Source organism: Phocoena sinus, chromosome 5 (assembly GCF_008692025.1).
Source record: "Phocoena sinus isolate mPhoSin1 chromosome 5, mPhoSin1.pri, whole genome shotgun sequence".
NCBI lineage: Eukaryota > Metazoa > Chordata > Mammalia > Artiodactyla > Phocoenidae > Phocoena > Phocoena sinus.
Genome location: NC_045767.1, coordinates 47,959,332 through 47,978,024, shown reverse-complemented (window position 1 = coordinate 47,978,024; position 18,693 = coordinate 47,959,332). Strand labels below are relative to the sequence as shown.

General features: G+C 35.8%; 1 protein-coding gene across 1 annotated transcript in view; it reads right to left on the bottom strand.

The window, feature by feature from the left end:
* LOC116753932 (slit homolog 2 protein-like) overlaps positions 1 to 18,693 on the bottom strand; it is a 32,359-nt gene that overhangs the window by 191 nt on the left and 13,475 nt on the right. Inside the window, exons 4-5 of the mRNA XM_032631971.1 lie at positions 16,516 to 16,587; positions 19 to 123 (exon numbers count right to left, since the gene is read on the bottom strand). Coding sequence (XP_032487862.1) covers positions 19 to 123; positions 16,516 to 16,587 — 177 coding nt within the window. The remainder of the gene's footprint in view (positions 1 to 18; positions 124 to 16,515; positions 16,588 to 18,693) is intronic.

Genomic DNA, 18,693 nt, shown 5'->3' with positions numbered 1-18,693 from the left:
ATGGAGAGTACTGTTTACCTGAGGCATTGAGTTAATGGGGTCACATTTTCCTGGGTGAAATCAAGGAGGCCTTCACTGTGGAAGAGGCATGATCTGGATCTCGGAGAGTGAATAGAAGCTTGCCTGATGAAGAAGGCAGAGGAAATACCAGAAGCAAAAGTCCACAGGCTCAACAGTAGCTGACTTAACATGTGTAACTCTTCAAGTACATGGTATAATAAGAGAACATCAGGAAACAAGAATGATAAATTGGGACCACTGAGGAAACCTGAAAGCCAAGGTAGGAGTTTAGACTACAGACCCTGGTGTTAGTAAAGGTTTAGAGAAAAGTAACTGTTCTATTATTTACCAGCCTTATTACAGTGGGCTAGTAATTCAGTTAACCACTGTAGGCTACAGTTATTTCATCTGTACAATTGAAGCAATGATATGTATTTATCTGAGTTCCTGTGACTGTCATGGGACAATGTTTTGCTAAATCTAAACTGCTATGCTTATAGACTAAATGATTTTGACTGGGGAAAGGACCTAATCCAAACTGTACTTTAAGAAGATACCTCTGGGGGCTTCCCTGGTGGCGCAGTGGTTGAGAGTCCGCCTGCCGATGCAGGGGACGCGGGTTCGTGCCCCGGTCCGGGAAGATCCCACATGCCGCGGAGCAGCTGGGCCCGTGAGCCATGGCCGCTGAGCCTGCGCGTCTGGAGCCTGTGCTCCGCAACGGGAGAGGCCACAACAGTGAGAGGACGGCGTACCGCAAAAAAAAAAAAAAGAAGATACCTCTGGATGAAGAAATCCTGGAGCAGGGGACCCTAGTTAGGAAGTAAAAAGACAGGGAAAGGAGAGGATGCATGGGTGTGGTTGTCAGGAGCTAGAATCAACAGAACTTGAGAGTCTGGATAAAGGAAGAGGAAATGAGTCAAGGTGACAGGAAGCTTCAGGTTTGGATCTGTGATGGGATGAGTAGAAGACAGAGGAGAACAAGCTCTCTATAAGCACCTATGAAGAGTTAACAATGCATCAAACACCGTGAAGATTTTAAATAGATTATAAGGATCATGGCTTTTGTAGCATTTTTACCTAATTAAAGGAAACTCTTGACCCCCGTCCAGTCAAAACATGTGGTAACGAGCACTGCACTGTAATCAAATGCCAGCCTGCCACTTGGGCAAATTACATGATCTCTTTGGGTCTCAGTTTTCCCATCTGTAATTTGGATCCCCATCATATTGCTGAAGATCCAGTGAGTAACTATTAATATGAATAAACCTCTGAGAAGAGCTCCTGGGTCATGTGCTGAATCCATCAGAGTGACACAGCTGACCTCAACATTTCCACCCTCATCACCACCACTTCCTTCAATCAGAAAATATTTCTTTGTGGAATGAAGGCTGTATTAGAGTAAAGCACCAAAGTTTCTACAGACTTGTTCTACAGCCTGCCTCTGGCCATACACACGAAATATCAGAGTGTTTATCCCGTGGAAAAAAAAAAAAGAAAAAAAGGTGCTTTGATTTGGGGCAAGAAGAATAACAGTGTAATATGGTCTCCTGAGTTGTTTGTACAAGCTACAACTAAATCAAGACTATAGGCAGAGCACACTCCCTGGGTGCAAACTTCAGTCTGTCTGCTAAACGGTCTATCAGGCCAAGATTGGCAGAGGGATGCTAACCTTTGCTGCTGCTGATGGACTCACCACCACCCCAGTCATAGGCTTCATCAATGACTCACACTCAGTATCTCACCCTCCTCGGTACACTTCCCTTCCCAGCTTCCCAGCTGAGCTGTCATGATGCACTGTCTCTATAGGGCTGGATTTGCTAAGATAAGATAATGGCCTTTTATGTGCAGGCGCTGTGAATTCCTCTCCATCCCTTGTACAGGGAAGACAATTTAAGTGGGAAGGAATAAATTGCTCGATTTAATACAGTGACCAAACACAAAAGCCTAATCAAAATGTCAGAAGTACTTGCTCTAGAATGGCAAAGAATTGTGGAAGCACACTAAATATGTGAGCTGTGCCTTAGCAACCCAAGCAAGGATACAAAATGATGAGATGAAACTAGCTGCCTCAATTGCTTCCTATTATTTTAGCAATTTCAATTTTGTAGTTAATTCGGTAGCACTATTGCTTTATTTGCAAATTATACAAAATCACACACACACAAATGTGTAAAATATTAGGAAAGAATTTATAAATGCTATCAAAGATGCTGTAGAATAGCCTTTTCTAGACACTCAATATCACAGTGAGGAAATTGGTACAAAAAGCCACCTATGTTTAAGTGCATATCTTACATTGACATAAGATATGTTGATTGAACAAGTTTACTAATTGCTACTCTTTTTAAATTTAAACACTATCAAGGGAGAATAAATGCAAAGATACTAAAAAGTTAAAACTTCAGATGCTTTTGGTAGCTCATTTGGCATGCAAGATGACTGTGGATCCTTGTACTGCCTGCACTTTTATTTCAGCTTACAAATATTTACATGTCCACTATCTGTGAAAACTGCTCTATGGTGATAGAGATGAAAGTGCCCAAACCCTGGAGGGGTGTACAACCTACAGAGGGGATTTTGTTAACAAACTAATAAGGATAATATAAAAATTAAACTATTTCTATAATATACTAGACTTAGTCAAATATCTTTAACTCCCTAGACTAGAGGTATATGGATTAATCATGGTAAAAAGTCAGTAAAAACACCTGCATATTGGCAGGTATCTACTGTTTGGTATTGCACAGCCACACAAAGGAAGGACCCCTCTCCCCAGGTGGGTGGTGGCACCCTCTGAATGGCAGCAGTCTCTTTTAAAAACTCTCAATGAGAATGAATGAAAAGTAGTTATTTTTTGGAACAGCTAAAGGCTGCTCTTGCTATTTGGATTAACTGGTATTAGTGGGGGAAGCAGGGAAAAGGGGGGCCTGTATAGTCAAATAACTTTGAGAAACAAAGTTTTTAAGTTAGACAGATTTCTTCATTGCAAGATGCCTTGGAGATTAACACACAAGTGTCCACTGCAGTCACCACAGGGGATACGACTTTCATTATTTCCCAAAACATCTGACCACAGAATACTTTGCTCTTGGATCATTGGAGAGCACATTTTAGGAATCACTGCTTTGAAATATAATACATATAAAATAATCAGCATAGCAACAAATACAAGGCACTAAAATAACATATGCTTGAGAATTGGGGAGAAGACCTATACCTAAAATAAAAATCTAAATCTGAATCATCTTATAAAAATACAACGAAAGTAAGTACACCTTGTAAGTACACGACACTGATAATGTGAATATAACACTTATTTGGAAATAGCTAAACGTCTAGCAAAACGTGTTTACCTATACTTTAATAGTGTTATTCAACTTAGTCACTTAATTTAGAAAATAAAGCAATATCTAAACTGTATTATTGTTGATTTATATCATTCTTCTCTCTTTAAATTAGCATATGGTTTTTGAATGGGAAAGAGTTAAAAGAATAACATTTGTCCATTTTAATAACATTCCTTTATGATTCTTTTTTTCCCCTCTGTCATATTGAGGTCAAGTTCTTCATCTGATTTTGATGTAGTATCCCATCTTAGGCAACAGAATGATATCTGATAACTCAGAAAAGAACAAAAAAAAATGTTGATAACAGTGGTACTGCCCATTGTGTAATTCTTTGCTATAAGATTAACAAGAATAGAAGAAAAATTATTTCAAGACCCCCTCAGGTGAAAACTCTTGCCCTGAAATACTCTGAGTAATACACTTTATGATTTTTAATGTAATTACTGTAGCTACAAGTGTTATTCTTGTTTGTCCAACTTAGCTTTTCCAAACAGGCTATTTGCTGCAGTAATTTCTCACGCTGCAGTAATTTCCCGTGCTGCAGTAATTTCCCGAGTCAACTAAATTCCAGAGGATTACATGGTGGGTGGGGATAAGAAAAAAGGTATTTCCTTTTATCAAATGTAACTATGTTGCCTTCTCATTCCATCAGTTCCTCTGTAATAAAAGAATCCAGGGTGGTCACTTGGAGTACCTGATTAACAACTTTTCTTGAAACTATTCATTATGTGTGGAATTCATTCTCCTTAAAGAGAGGGAAAGAAAACCACACCAACTCTGGGAGCGAGCCTGTCTTTTAGAAACAGACTACAGATTTCAGTTGCCTTCAGAGTATTTGGGTTCTATACATTCTATTATCCTCAAAAAGTCAGGAAAATTAATTGTCCAGGGTGCACAGTCCATTTAGTAGGGTGAATTACAGAACATGAAGGCCTGCGTACAAACCTGTTAAAATCAAAAGATAACACAAGTATGAACATAAACACCTGCGTCAACCATTATTCTCCCTTGATTTGCCTTGTTTGATTTTTAACTCATTTCTTCATGCTACCATTAGTGATGTTTGAGAGGCAGGTGATTATTGAAATTACTTCAATTACACACCACTTATCTCATATTGAGGGATTATCAAGTATCAGGATAACCACTTAATACTTCATAACCATCAAATCTCCCAAATCTCCTTCAATTGTTTTTTTTTAACCTAAGTCTTCAAACAATTTACATTTAATAGCAAAGCCATGCAAAATGTAAGCAGGTTATATTTATCTCATACAGAAACTGCTTTTATTTTTTAAACTGCAAATAGGAAAGAGAACAAAATCATTCATTCACAATCTCATCATCTTATTCCTGGTTTATCACCATGAATAATTCCACCATTATAGCTCTTGCAAGTCCCGTGAAGAGTTCCCTATACATTTTTGAAAAAGAGCTAGAGCAAATCTTTGATATATTTTTATTTCCTCTTCTTCCCTCAGTTATGTTTGCACATTCCCTAAAGACCAGGAGGCATTATGCTGAATTCTTGTCCCTCTCTTATATGAACTACCAAATACTTTTATAAGCCAAGAAACTGGTCCTCAAATCAAGCACCTTTACTTAGCATCTGCAGCTAGTGACCAGCAGAGTTAGGAATACAACTAGTATGTCTTTTGACTTCTGGTCCACATGACATATATTTCATTCCGAATTCAAACTACTGTTAGTGTCTTTTTCAGGCGGAGTTCCATCAAGCATTCAGTTGGAAAGTATTTATTAATCAGCCTGCACTAGGCTAGATGCTGTATGTAAAACAAAGACAAATGTAAGACAGGAGTCTTGGCAAAGTTAACACATGTTTTGAATAGAAAATAATACCTAACAGCACACTGTATGAGACAGATAATAATCATGGTAGCCTATATAATAAAAAACAAAAAATACTTAGCATTTACTATTGTTAAGCATCATACTAAGCTTTGTTCATTTAGTGAATAATTTATTCTACACAACACCTCCATGAGGTAAGTTCTAACTATCATCCTCGTTTTACAAGAAGGAAAACTGGGGCACAGGGCAGGAAATTGAGTGACATTCCCAAGTTTACCCATTAAGTGATTCAAATTTTGGCAGTCTGAGTCAACAGTCTGTACTCAGAACCACTACATTATAATTAATGATCATTTGGAGGTAACGAAAGCAGTTGAGAAAGGTTTGATAGAGGAGGTGAGGCTTACATGAGGATGGCAGACTAGGCTACTCCAAATTGGAAGCAAGGAAGGAGTCCAGAAATGTGCTGGGAATTTCCAATCAGTAACAGGAAAATGTGCTCGCCTGGAACATAGCATATATGCTGTGACAGCCATGAGAAAGTTAAAGTCTAAAGCAGAACTAGATTGTCGTGGGGATTGAAAGTCAGGCAAAAGAGTTTTATGCAAAAGGGAAGTTAATTTTAACTACCTAATCCCCGCAGAGTGGACTAGAGTATTTCTAGATATTATATCTCCCAATCTCTTATAAGCAGTGGTTTTAATAGAATAACTATCAAACATATTTGTTACAGTGTAATTGTTTGTATTTAGAATAGTTATTACTATTTTTAAGAGGCAAACCTAGAGACTTTATCTAAAATAAATCCTGAAATCTTTCCCCTTGGTTTCTACATAGAGATTCCAAACAATTAATGCATAAAATTTTAACACTGACTTTTTCTCATAAAAGAGCATATCGTTGCTTTCTTAGTGTAAAAGCAACAAATTTATTTGTTAAATGAAATTTCCTATAATTTCCCTACCTATTTATTCTTCAAACATTTTTGAACATTCACAAAATATTTGTTTCCCTAGCCCTCAGTATCCCCATCTCCAACTATACACACACACGTGCACGTGCACGTGTACACACACACACACACATACACACCTGCACACAGCACCTAGTTGGCTTGGAATTTCAATTGGTATAAAGAACTACATCGTTTAGAAAATACTAGTTATCCAGTATGTTAAGTAACCAGATATCGTCACTCCTCTCTCTCTTTCATACCTTTTAACTTTTGAGCATTTTGTGTCTTATAACTACCTCAATCAAAATGTGGGTATGTGTGTAAAGGAGATAACATTTAAAGCAATATTCCTACTTGGGGGTTTTGTTACTAGACTCTGGATGGAGAAACAGCTTTGGGAAGAAAAAAAATCATGTGGGTTAAGAAAAAAAGAGAAAAGTTTTAGAGAAATGCTGAAACTTGATAGAAGTAAGGAGAGCATATAATGTTGTACAAAGTGGCTATGTAATGCTGAGTAGTATTTTGTGAATGAGAATATAATTCTTGGTTCAAAGCAGGGCAAGAGATTTTTTTTTTTTAACATCTTTATTGGAGTATAATTGCTTTACAATGGTGTGTTAGTTTCTGCTGTATAACAAAGTGAATCAGCTATACATATACATATGTTCCCATATCTCCTCCCTCTTGCCTCTCCCTCCCACCCTCCCTTTCCCACCCCTATAGGTGGACACAAAGCACCGAGCTGATCTCCCTGTGCTATGTGGCTGCTTCCCACTAGCTATCTATTTTACATTTGGTAGTGTTCTATTAAGAGATTTTAATAACATTCAAGCTTCCTTGCACTCTTTTACCATGAATAATACAGAAAGCAGGTTTTATCCTGAGGCATTTGAATTTAAACTTAAAAAAAATGGGAATAAACATGTTTAGTTGCAATATGAATAAAAATAGTGTACTTACAAAAACTACACTATAATGGTATAATCATTTCTGGAAAAATTAAGAAAGATTTTAATTTAATAGCAAGTAACGACAAATATTTTTTAATATTTCATATATTAAAATATGAAGTTGCATACCTAGATAAAATGAGAAGAGTAACAGATATAAATTTTTTAATAATTCTTTTAGAAAAAGACAGTGTTACTGAGTGTGCGGCTGCCCTTGGCAGTACATATTATATTTTCCAAATATTATCAATTTGTCTCAAGACCACTCTATCTTAGGGAATTGTTTTTATAAAAGATCAGGAATAAGTGAAGGCATTTGATAGCATCAAATCTTTTAGCAATTAATGAAGTAAATCTGAATTTTCATATTAATGGCATCATTCTTCCTATTGTCTATATATAAACTTCTTGCATCATATGAGAATAATGATCTCTAATTACATAATGATGATGATAATATAATAACAATGTACCTCCACCCCCGACCCCCGCCCCTAGAATCATTTGACAATGTTTACCTATTTTGACCCTTATTCTTAAAACAATATAACTATAGTGGTAGTTTAAAAGATGTAAAATTCATATAGTTAATACTGTAAATATATTACACCTAAGGTAAATTAATTGGCAATTTCAAATGTTTTACAGCAGAAAGTTTAGAATGTAAATTAAATAACATTTAAATGCCAGATGTTTACATAGAAATAGTGTTTAATTAAGACATACTTTTGAGATACGAATCTAGAAACCTTTTAAATAAGCACACCAGATTTAAAATGTAATTTAAATTAATATTTTAGGAAAAAAAGGGTCAAGGTTAAACTGTTTGTCTTCCTTAAAAAGTGTATAATGTCTTTTGTGTCTCTACTAACAAAAAGAAATCTCAATGAAACTCGGATATTAAAACCTCCCAGGAAACCAACAGTAAAAGCTGCTAAGAATTTCACAACTTTTTTTTCCTTAGGTGTTAATTAAATGATCATTTAACACTGCAATGTAAACACAACATTTTCATCTCCTGACAGCACAGCCTATTATAAATCCTGGGTAATAAAAGTCTTGGTGTTAATGCTCTGAACCAAGTTCCCACCACACTCTAAGATGCCTTGTCGTGTCTAAGGTTAAGCATCTAGACACAAAACAAAGCTTGCGCCTACTCTACTTCCAGTGCAATTTTCCCATCGCCCAGTGACCTAGGTAACACTTTGAGCAATAAAGAATAAATTTAATTTCTCCAGCATTTTGTGAGGATTAGGAACAATTGTTGGCTTGCAATGACTTTTTATCCTTGGATTCTTTTCCTCCAGAGCATTCCTCTGGTCCTAAGAGAATTCTGATGGTTTAAGACATAGAACAAACAAAACTTTAGGCTTTTTTCAATCAGTTGGAACTGTTGGAGGGGAAGCAATCAACCTTTCTCTGTGCTATTCTCAGCTATTCACATACTTCAAGCTTTAATCTTTCACTAGTAGAAGAAACCTATCATGAGGGGGCATGATAGGTTTTTCCATTCTGTTTCCAGACTTATTTATTTCTCTTTTCTTTACATCTTTTTTTAAAACACTTAAATCAAGTTGCCATACTTAGCTGTTCACATTCATTTGGGGGACATTTCAAGAGGTACAGATGTTCTCTTAATAACATTTCACACAGCCATGTTGTACCCTAGACCTTGGGTATTGCCAAGGACTGGACTTTTTACTCTTCATTGCTTCCTTCTCTAGAGTCTAGACTTTCTTAAACTCTTGCCCTAAGTTTCTTATATCACAATTTATCAAATGTTTTAAGGTTAACCCTCTATAAATAATTCCTTGATAGCAAATAACTTGGTTGTGGGTAACAGGTAATGAAGAGGACATATAAACATTCATCTGACTGCAAAGCTTATGTACATATAAAAAGTATTGGAGTTATGATAAAAACAGACAAAATAAAAATAACTTCAGGCTCAAAGCTATTTCATTATCAATCATTTTTTAAACCCAAAGTGCTAAACAGTTTGCAATTTGAACTGCATCTTGACAAAATATTTAGTCTAAAAATGCACTGAAAATTACACCTGCAGCTTATGTAAAGGTGGCAGGATGTTCCACAGATCAAATCATATTTGTATATTACAAGTTCAATGAACTAATTCTTTTATATTGTTTTTAAAACTGAAATCTTAGTAATAAAAATGTTCTTTAGCAACACAACGTAAATCTTCTGAATGACTTTCAATATAGTTTACCTATACCTTAAGGAGTTTACTCAGCATTTTCTAACTAATTCATATTTTTCCTTCATTTTGTTATTCAAGACAACACATCATTAAAATGACAATTTAATATGTAGACTAACATAAATAGTTCCTGAATCACAGCCTCTTTTTCTATCCTTGATTCATTTTATATAAGCGTTTTAAAATTATATGAATCATCAACTGGGAGTGGGTAAGAGATCTCATTAAAAACATTCTGGCCTTAATGTAACTTGGGTTGCCAAGTAAGGAGAATTGGAATGATGCAAATGCACGTTTTATGCTAATTGGCAGTGTTAAAAAATTAATGTGGTTATGCTTATGTATGTGTTATTACACGGAGAATAAATGTAAGAGAGATGTGAAAGAGAACTGGGAGATTTGCTGACTGTGGGCAACTTGCAAGGACATCTGTGACTATTATTTCATGCTATTTTGCAATGAGAGGATGATAATCCTACAAGCATCATTTCTATCATACTGGAAAGTTGACAATGTTCTTTTGAATACAGAATTTATCTTGTGAATTGAAATATTCCCAGGAGGTAAATATCATCCCCATTTTACAGATAAGGAACCTTATCTCCGGAGGTATCCATTGATTGACAAAGATAGCAAAGCTACTAATATCTGAATAGGCATTTAAACACTAGTATTTTATGCAACCTCTCATAAAATAAATTGATTTCAGTGTCTTAAAACATAATGTAAACACATTAAAATTAGTTCATTAGAACTAACACACTATGGACACTTGTTCCTAGAATTAATATTTATATAAACTTCAGTCCCCAAATTGTAATCTTGAGATGGCAGTGGCAATTTTATGATTTATAGTCAAATTTTAAAATATTCCCTGATGATGTGTATTGAATAATATCTTTTCGACATGAGAATCATATACTTAAATTCATCTTTCAAAAAAAACACAGTCTCCACGAACATTGTAGGCTTTAATTTACATATTACAGGTCAGATGTTAGCAATGGTTGAGGTCAACAAATGTCCCATATTACAGAGGGCCACACACCATGCCAGTTTTTCTCCCCTGCACCTATCACAGGATTCGCCAAATTCAAGTTGGCTAACCATGAGTATTTGCTGGTGGAAATAGAAACATTTACATTTGGGAAAGCAACTATTTAAACTAGTACACTTGAGTGGGAAAGACCTTTCTGCACTTGACTTTCCTCTGCCAGGAACTATGCTGTGGATTTCACACTCAAAAAGTCTAGTTGGTGGCTTGGCAATAGTAGAAACTTGCCAATTTCTGACATTCTCCAGTAACAAGTCTTTTATTAGTGATCCCTTTAGAGTAAAAACTACCCACAGGAGGCCTGGCAAAAATCTCAAATACAGTCTTAATCTTCACTGCTTTTATAACTTCTAACTCATACGATTGCATGTTGATTTATAAACAAAAGTCCTATTCAATGGCTTGCCTAATTTTTTTTCGTGGCAAGTGGTAATGGCTACTCTGAAGTGTGTCCAGATATCAGTCTATGAAGTGTTCTGTCTACCTATTTAAAAACAAACCTTCGGTTATATAACAGTAATCTCTTTCAATGAAATACTCCTCATATATCTGTTTTTTAAGTGGCAAGATCAGAGTCCCTTGGGCTCAGTAATAATAAGTAATTAATAAGTTACTTAATAAATAATAAGGGACTTGAGGTTTTAATCACTGACAGTTAACACCTTCCTAAGTGTTATCTCTCACATGAAGTCTTTGCTTTCAAAGATAAAGAGTCAATCTGTTCCCCTTAGCAAGGTATCAGTATTAACAATACAAATAGTGTATCCATGCATCAAATGATGACACAGACAAACCACCTCCGAACAACTTTTCTTCTCCGCACCTGAAGCTCTCTAGCAGTCTTGGCAACAGAGATCAGCGGCAGCTATCATGGCAGCTCCCTGGATGATTAATGATGTCGATCTGGCGGGACCACAGTAACCCTGGCAACTATAACCTGCAATTCCTGCACTACCACTGTCAGATTTACTGTGGCAGGGGCCAAACAGACCAAGAGTAAAATGAAGCAGGAAACTACACACCTGACACCTCTAAGGAGCCCACATTTTAATCAGAGCTGGCAGAAATTAATTCAAGAGGAATTCTGACACAGGCACCACGGCCCTCTTCTGCTTTTATCCTTGAATCCAAGAATCCTGACACTTAATTGGCATCAGAGAACTGGGGGAGGGGGGAGGTTAGTTTTATATAAGTGCAGTATTAAGGTATATTTTGCTTAGGTGGAAAATGGATCATTTTGATTTTTCAGTGTCTACCGATACCCGTCAATGTTTAGAAAACCTAAGGGGACAAACGTTTAATTAGCCAAGGTACCCTTTAAATTTAATTTGGTTCCCCATTATTCATACTACCTTCCCAGTGTTACTATTTGCTCATTCAAGTTACAAACCCTGAGCCCAATGGAGATTTAATTCAATACATCAAACACTGAGAGCTTTCTAAAGGTCAAGCCTTATACTAAACCCTGGGGATACTAAAAAAAATGTTTTTGTAATGCATGTATACCAGCATTTATAGCATAATTAAAAGAAAAAGAAAACTAATCTACTAATAATTGTCAAGTATACTAGCGGTTATATCTGAATGGTGAGATCATGAATAATTTCTATCCTCACTTACTTTTCTCTTTTTCTGAACTGTCTAAACCTTCTTTTTTTTTTTTTCTTGGCCACGAGGCATGTGGGATCTTAGTTCACCAACCAGGGATCGAACCTGAGTTCCCTGCAGTGGAAGAGCAGAGGCTTAACCACTGGACTGCCAGGGAAGTCCCCTAAACCTTTTTAATATAAGGATGTGTTACCCTTGTAACTATTAAAAACCAAAATCAAAAGCTAAAGCTCCTTCTATGAGAAAGGGAAATAAGGACAGCTTCACTGTATATTTGTTATGTTTCACAAATCAATTTTTACCTTAATAGAAATTGTTTTCCTCTTAAATATCCCCAATAATTATTATCAAAGAGTATCTGGAGAATCTGAGATCCTATCCAACAGCAAAGGAATTGTGATCTGACCAATTGAATTAAGCGCTCAAAATTTATTTGTCTCAGGTAAGGAGTCACTAGGCCATAAAAAGAGTCCTTGGCTTTAAAAATACTACTTATAAAGTTAGATAATTTAGTGGCTCCAAAGGTCTCTAGGGAAACACCACTTGTTAACCAGAAATAAAGAGTTTTTATTTAAAGAAGTAAAAAAATGAATCACTGGGACCTATGTATTTGTTTTTGTTTGTTAGTTTTGCTTTGTTTCAGTAGATACAAGTGAAAAATTAGTTTCTGCACTGTGGTTTGGCTACTTAAGCTTATGTTAGAAGTCTGGGTAAATATATAATACTCAAAGAAATAAACTGAAAACCACAAAACAAATATTTGTAACGGAATGCTTAACCACAGTACTAGCAATGAAATTCCTCTCTAATGAGCCCAGATGAGTGGCTGCAAACTCTAGCTGGTAAGTCACCTTTAAGGTTATGTTTTTCAGGAACATCTGTATAAGCTACTCATAAATTTCAATCATAATCGACCATTTCAAAAGTCACTGAAATTTCTGTCCGTTAACCAGCTCCTAATTGTTCGGAAAATCATGTTCTCCACTCTTAAACTGATAATAAAAGTGCAACCTCAGTTTTGGAGGAGGAGCAAAGGGGGAGGACAGAGTATCTACATAAGCTAAGAAAACTATGTGCTGTCTCTTAACCTCCAACCTATGGCCCTTTACTTTTCTTTTTTCTTTACTTACACTTTCCATCTGTCAACAAGCGCTTGTAATTTTATTACACTGTCCTGTAGTTTATGCAGAGTTGGTATTATTTTACAGAGTTCTGTTAATGGACTGGATAAATGGTAATGCTATTTAAACTAGTCTCCTGCTCCAACAAACACAGCTGCAACTGTACTACTATTTCTGAGCAAACATCTTGACCTGAACATGGAGTGCTCTCTCAACCCGTCCAAAGAGAAATTGGAGCAGACAGCAAAGGAAAAGCATATTTGGCCGCTAGCAGCAACCAACCGTGTCGAATCATAATTCATATACAGTGTACCCTCTTTTTCTTTTATACTGCATTTAGAGTTTTTTTTAAAAAGCATGTGTGCTTCTTCACCTGGCATCTCATTTTCAGCCAAGAGTCAAATGGCGATTATTCATTACAGAGGCACAAAGAAAATCTGTATAATGTCCAGTTTGCTTAGATTTAATCTAAGCAAACAATGATAAAAGTCAAACATCAGTGTATGAACTATATAGTAAAACAAGTAAACCTTTTCATTGATTATGTATCAGGAAACAATAGTATTAAGTAAGGGTAAAAGATAAAATAAGTTAGGAAAAGAACCAGAGGTACGAATTAGCATTACGCATCAATTTATAGAGAGAAAATAAATCTAAATTTGTTTCTTTCATGAATTCTAGATGTGTATGGCTCTACTGAATTATACAGTAGGGAACTGTAGATCATTTGATATGCAAATACAGCTACCAGTCGACTTTTCCCTGTCACAACATATTGTCCTGTTGTTTGTCCAAAATTCTGTATCTTTTGTTTGGTCACTTATCCTTCTTGTGAAAGAAAAGTTCATTTTTAAATGAACATTTTAAAGGACATTTTTGTATGTAGATTTGTACATATTTTTCCATCTGTTAGAACAGTTGTTTCCGGTTAGCTACTAGGCACCTGTAGCAGATGAAGAATACTTGAACTTGCATCCTTCCTCTTGGAAATTAAACTAGACAGGCAGCTAGCTTCACAAGCTTTTGTTCCTTTATTTATTAAATACTCTTAATGGTGGTTGTTTAATCAGTTAGTGATCACCAACATAAAAAACTGGTTACATGTAGCTTAAAACTTTCCTCTTGAGAGAAAGATCATTGCTAACAATCCACTAGGTCTAATTCAGGTGAGAGAACAGTGCCTCAACTCAAAAGAAGATTCCTTTTTCCTGATGCGGAAAAAAATTACACCTCTATGTTTCCATGTGTATCCAGTGTCTATGTCAGGTGTCAAGTCACAATCAGTACTGAACACTAAGCCATCAAGCTCTAACTTCAGGAAATCAAAGCTTTCAAATCCCTCTTGCAACTAGTCCCACATCAGAAACAAAATTTTATCTTCCATTACTCCCCCGGGGAAATCCTTTGAGCCAAACAGGCACAACATGACTCTGAACACATTTTCTAGCTGCCTATGGCTCCACTTGTTAACATGCTTTTAATTAACTAGAAAATGTTGCCTTATAGTTTTATGGGTCCTGTTTCTTTAACTCACATAAGGATTCCAAGTCATCTTCTTTCATACAGCAGCTTCATAAAGTTATAAAATCATAACAAAACATAAGGGAAAATCCCTTGGTCCATTATATGACATTGTAAAAGAGGGCAAAATACTGAACAGAATATAATTTGCTGATAAGTGATTCTGCACTAGATTATACCACCTGAATCCCTCTAAGAAAATTAATCCAAGTACTTCCAGACTAAAAATCAAACATTCTAGTTTCTCAGAGACAGCGTTAAAGTTACTTCCTATATTTTCCTCTCTTCAGCTTAATAATTTTAATTCTAGCTATAACAGTCATTCCATTTAAATTATATTTTCACAGCTACATAGGAAACAGAAAATTTTCTAGACAACGTGGATTGTTTTTATATGCACATTGTGAGCAAAGTAGTAATTTAATAGCACTCAATGTATACTAGCTTTGAAATCAATTCTACAAAATCCCCTCAATCAAAAAAGTTAAAGCAGAAAGTAGAATCTATTAAAACCATCTCTGTAGCCCTTCTTGCAAACTAAGCACAAATAATTAAATACAAGTATCAATTTATATTCATACATATAATTTTCATAACAGCCTACATCTAGTTTCCTTGGTAAAAATAGTCCTTAGAGAATTCTTGTTAAAAAGGCGGTCTCAAGGTTTCTTTATTTGATTCTTTTAGATTTACTTAAATTGGGTCAATTAACCAGCAGGGAACACAACGCAGAGGAGAAATACTGCTAGGTGACTTTGGTTATCCTTAGAGGAACAGAATCAGGAAAGTCAAACTCTAGAGAGAAGACCTGGTATGTAGCTGGCTCCACCTTCACCTGCTGAGAAAATTCTCTCTATAGTCAGCTAAGGTGTCAGGAGGACCTAACACAGAGCCTAACTGAGATACAATGTCGGGGGAGGGCTGTGGGAAGAGGGCCTTCCTACTTCTGGAATTCATAACAACAATATTGAACTAATAGGCTACCACAAAGCCGTGGCTACAAAGTCAAGTTCAGAAAAAGCAATCTCTTCACTTACCCCACAAGCATGACCATATGGGACTTTCCCCACCATCCAGGTGGGAGCCAGGCTGAGCAATTTATTCTATATATCCCAACGATTTTTCACAACATCCACAAACATCAATAATCATTGTTATTTATTTTTCCAACACTTTGTAGCTTACCTCCCATCTGCACAAAATCATTCATGTGGCTGAAAATCTAATTTTAAAAGCTTTCAAAAGTATATTTTCACTATGCACATTAGGTCAGTGAACAAGAATTCCAGGGAAGAAAAACCGATTCTGCCTAAAACTCACATTACGCTCCTTCCAAAGTACTTCTGTTAACAGTCAATGACGTATTTGATATGAAACCCTTACAGTCGTTCATATTGCACAGTTTGGAATTCTGGTTTTAGAAGGAATATTTAAGAGGAAATTTACAGTCCTCTTTAAATATCTTATAATAATATTTCCAGACTAATAAACACTATGTGAATACAGAAACAATATCAAAAAAGCTGACATTAAAAACCTCAACTTTACAAGAAAACACTGCCAACTTCCTCTGAAGAGGAAGTGCAGTGGCAATCTTTCCCTTCAGAACTTAATCAAAAGTTTCCATAAAGAAGTTAGGTAAATCTCCCCATCAGGACCAAAAAAGAATACTACAATAACATACACATGAATCAGTAAATGCTAACCAAATAAAAGAACTGGAACTACTGCAAAACCAATCATAAATTTCCAAAAAAACAAAAAAGAAAAGAGAGAGAAAAGAAGAAAAGAAAGAAAGGCAAACTTTTAATCCATTAATCTACAGATGAATAGATTCCAGGAAAGCACAAGGAAACAGATCCAAAATACATTTAATAAAACGCGAGGTACTACCCAAAGCAACAATAACTATTTCTGTCTACTTACAGTCTGTATAGCTTCGAAGTCCCAAGAAACAGCAACTCAGGAAACAGCTGAAGGTGATTTCTGTTTAAACGCCTTTTGAGAAAAACAAAAGTAAAGCATATGTTACATAAAAAGTACCCAACAATGAGACTGTGATTGGGTAGTGTCATGCCTCATCCTGTATTTCAGGAAAGAATGAAACGACATTCAAGAGAATTCAAGCATTGAAAATCAGAAGTTGGTTACACCTTTTGTTACATGACTCTTTAAAGCAATTTTCCATTGTGCTTACTCAGATGATGATTACTGGGGCCTAAACTCTAAATTCACATCCCCTGCAACATCAGTCAACCAGCACAGATGGAATGAAACAGGATTTCTGGACTCAGACTCTGGTGTCTAGGTTAGGCAAGTTCAACATACAGCAGAAATACCATATTAAATGGTGCCCTAAAATAATTCATACGCTGTCCCAAATGACTTAAATTTTCAGCCAAGGTACTGAGGGGAGGTGGAAATTTCATTTTTTTTAGCTTTTCATTTAGTTTCAGAAAAATGTATAAGAAAGTGTCAGCATGGTTTCTACCTCTAGGCAAAATCACAAGAAAACCTCAATCCACAGTTCTTGACTCTTAACTGAATAAGGCTGAGTTATAACTAACAATGAGGGCAAAAATGTTTAAGTAATGTTTTCTTAATGTTTAACTGATACTGGGATGTTTTAAATATTTTAGAAAAGAATTTGATTGCAACTCTAACTCAATTTAAGCCCCGGTACTACATAACTAAGCTCTTTTGGACTATGCACACTACCTAAAGAGTGGCAAAATCTAGCCCTCATGTACTCATATCCCAATCTCATTCATATTAAGTGTACAATTTAACATTTCAGTAAAAATAAATATCTATCCTCTCTACTTTTCCCAAATTTAAATAAAATGATGACAAGCTAATGTAAAATGCACACTTAAATGATTTATAAGCTGCTATAGCTCTAGAGGAGAGTAAGGACATCCAGAAACTAACATCACACTGAAGAAACTTGAGGTGTTTTTTGTGGTAAAGATAAATGTTAAGGTGGCAGGAAAAGAGGGCATATCAATCTTGCCCCCTTTTAAATATGATGACATATTTAAACGGTCATCAGATGGGAGCAGAATTACAGTTATTTAGTCTCTAGAGGGCAGGAATAGCACTAGTAATTATAACTCAAGAAAGTAGATCATAAGGAAGACCTTTCTAAGTATAAAAGATATAAAGAAATGGGATGATCGGCTTTAGGAAGCTCTCAACTCCTTACTCCACATATATTCAAGCAGAGGCTATGCATTTTTTTCCCTGCAACGGATGTAATAAAAAGAAATTCTACATTAAGTGAAAAGTTGGACAAGGTGAACTTCAGAACTTCTTCCAACTCTAAAATGCCATGAGGCAATGATAGCTATGCTTACCATCTTTTGCTACATAACTCATATTATTAAGAAGTTGGTCATCTATAGAAATACTCTCAGCACTTAATAAAATGCTTGCTCATAAAAATGTATGCTGAGACAATCAGAGGGAAAAATAGTAAAATCAGTAGTGAAAGGGTGGACTTACTTTTCACCTACACTAATTTTGATGAATAAAGCACTTAACAAGGTTAACTGTAAAGTGAAACAAAAAGCTTTAATTTTTTTTCTTTGCCAGGCATGGTTCTGAGGAAAGAGTACTTCCAGAGTCTACTATTAAACATTTTCAATAAAATATAACTTAATGATGACCTTGTTATATTGTGTCTGAAAAAATAGATTACAAGTATTCACAACAGGTCTAATGAGAATTTGTCTAGGGAAGACTCCCCATTGTCCAAAGAGGCAATTGCAATTTTTGAAATGACAGAGATGTGCTTTCATAATCTGATCCAAACCACTGGACTAACAAACATCGTCCATGATTCTCCAGCCAAAACAAGCACGCTCCTTCAGGTCCCCAGCCCCTGCACAGGCAACTCTCTGTACGGAGCTTTCCCTTTTCTCCAAATGGTACTTTCTTACATCCTCTGTGTAATTCCCCTGATTCTCCTAAAGTTGATTCCTCCCTTGCCTGTGTCTCCATATGCCCATAGTATTTGATAAATAAGAGTCCCTCACACTATATTATATTTATTCACATACTGGTCTGATTCCCACTACACCGTAAACTCTTCAAGTGTAAAGG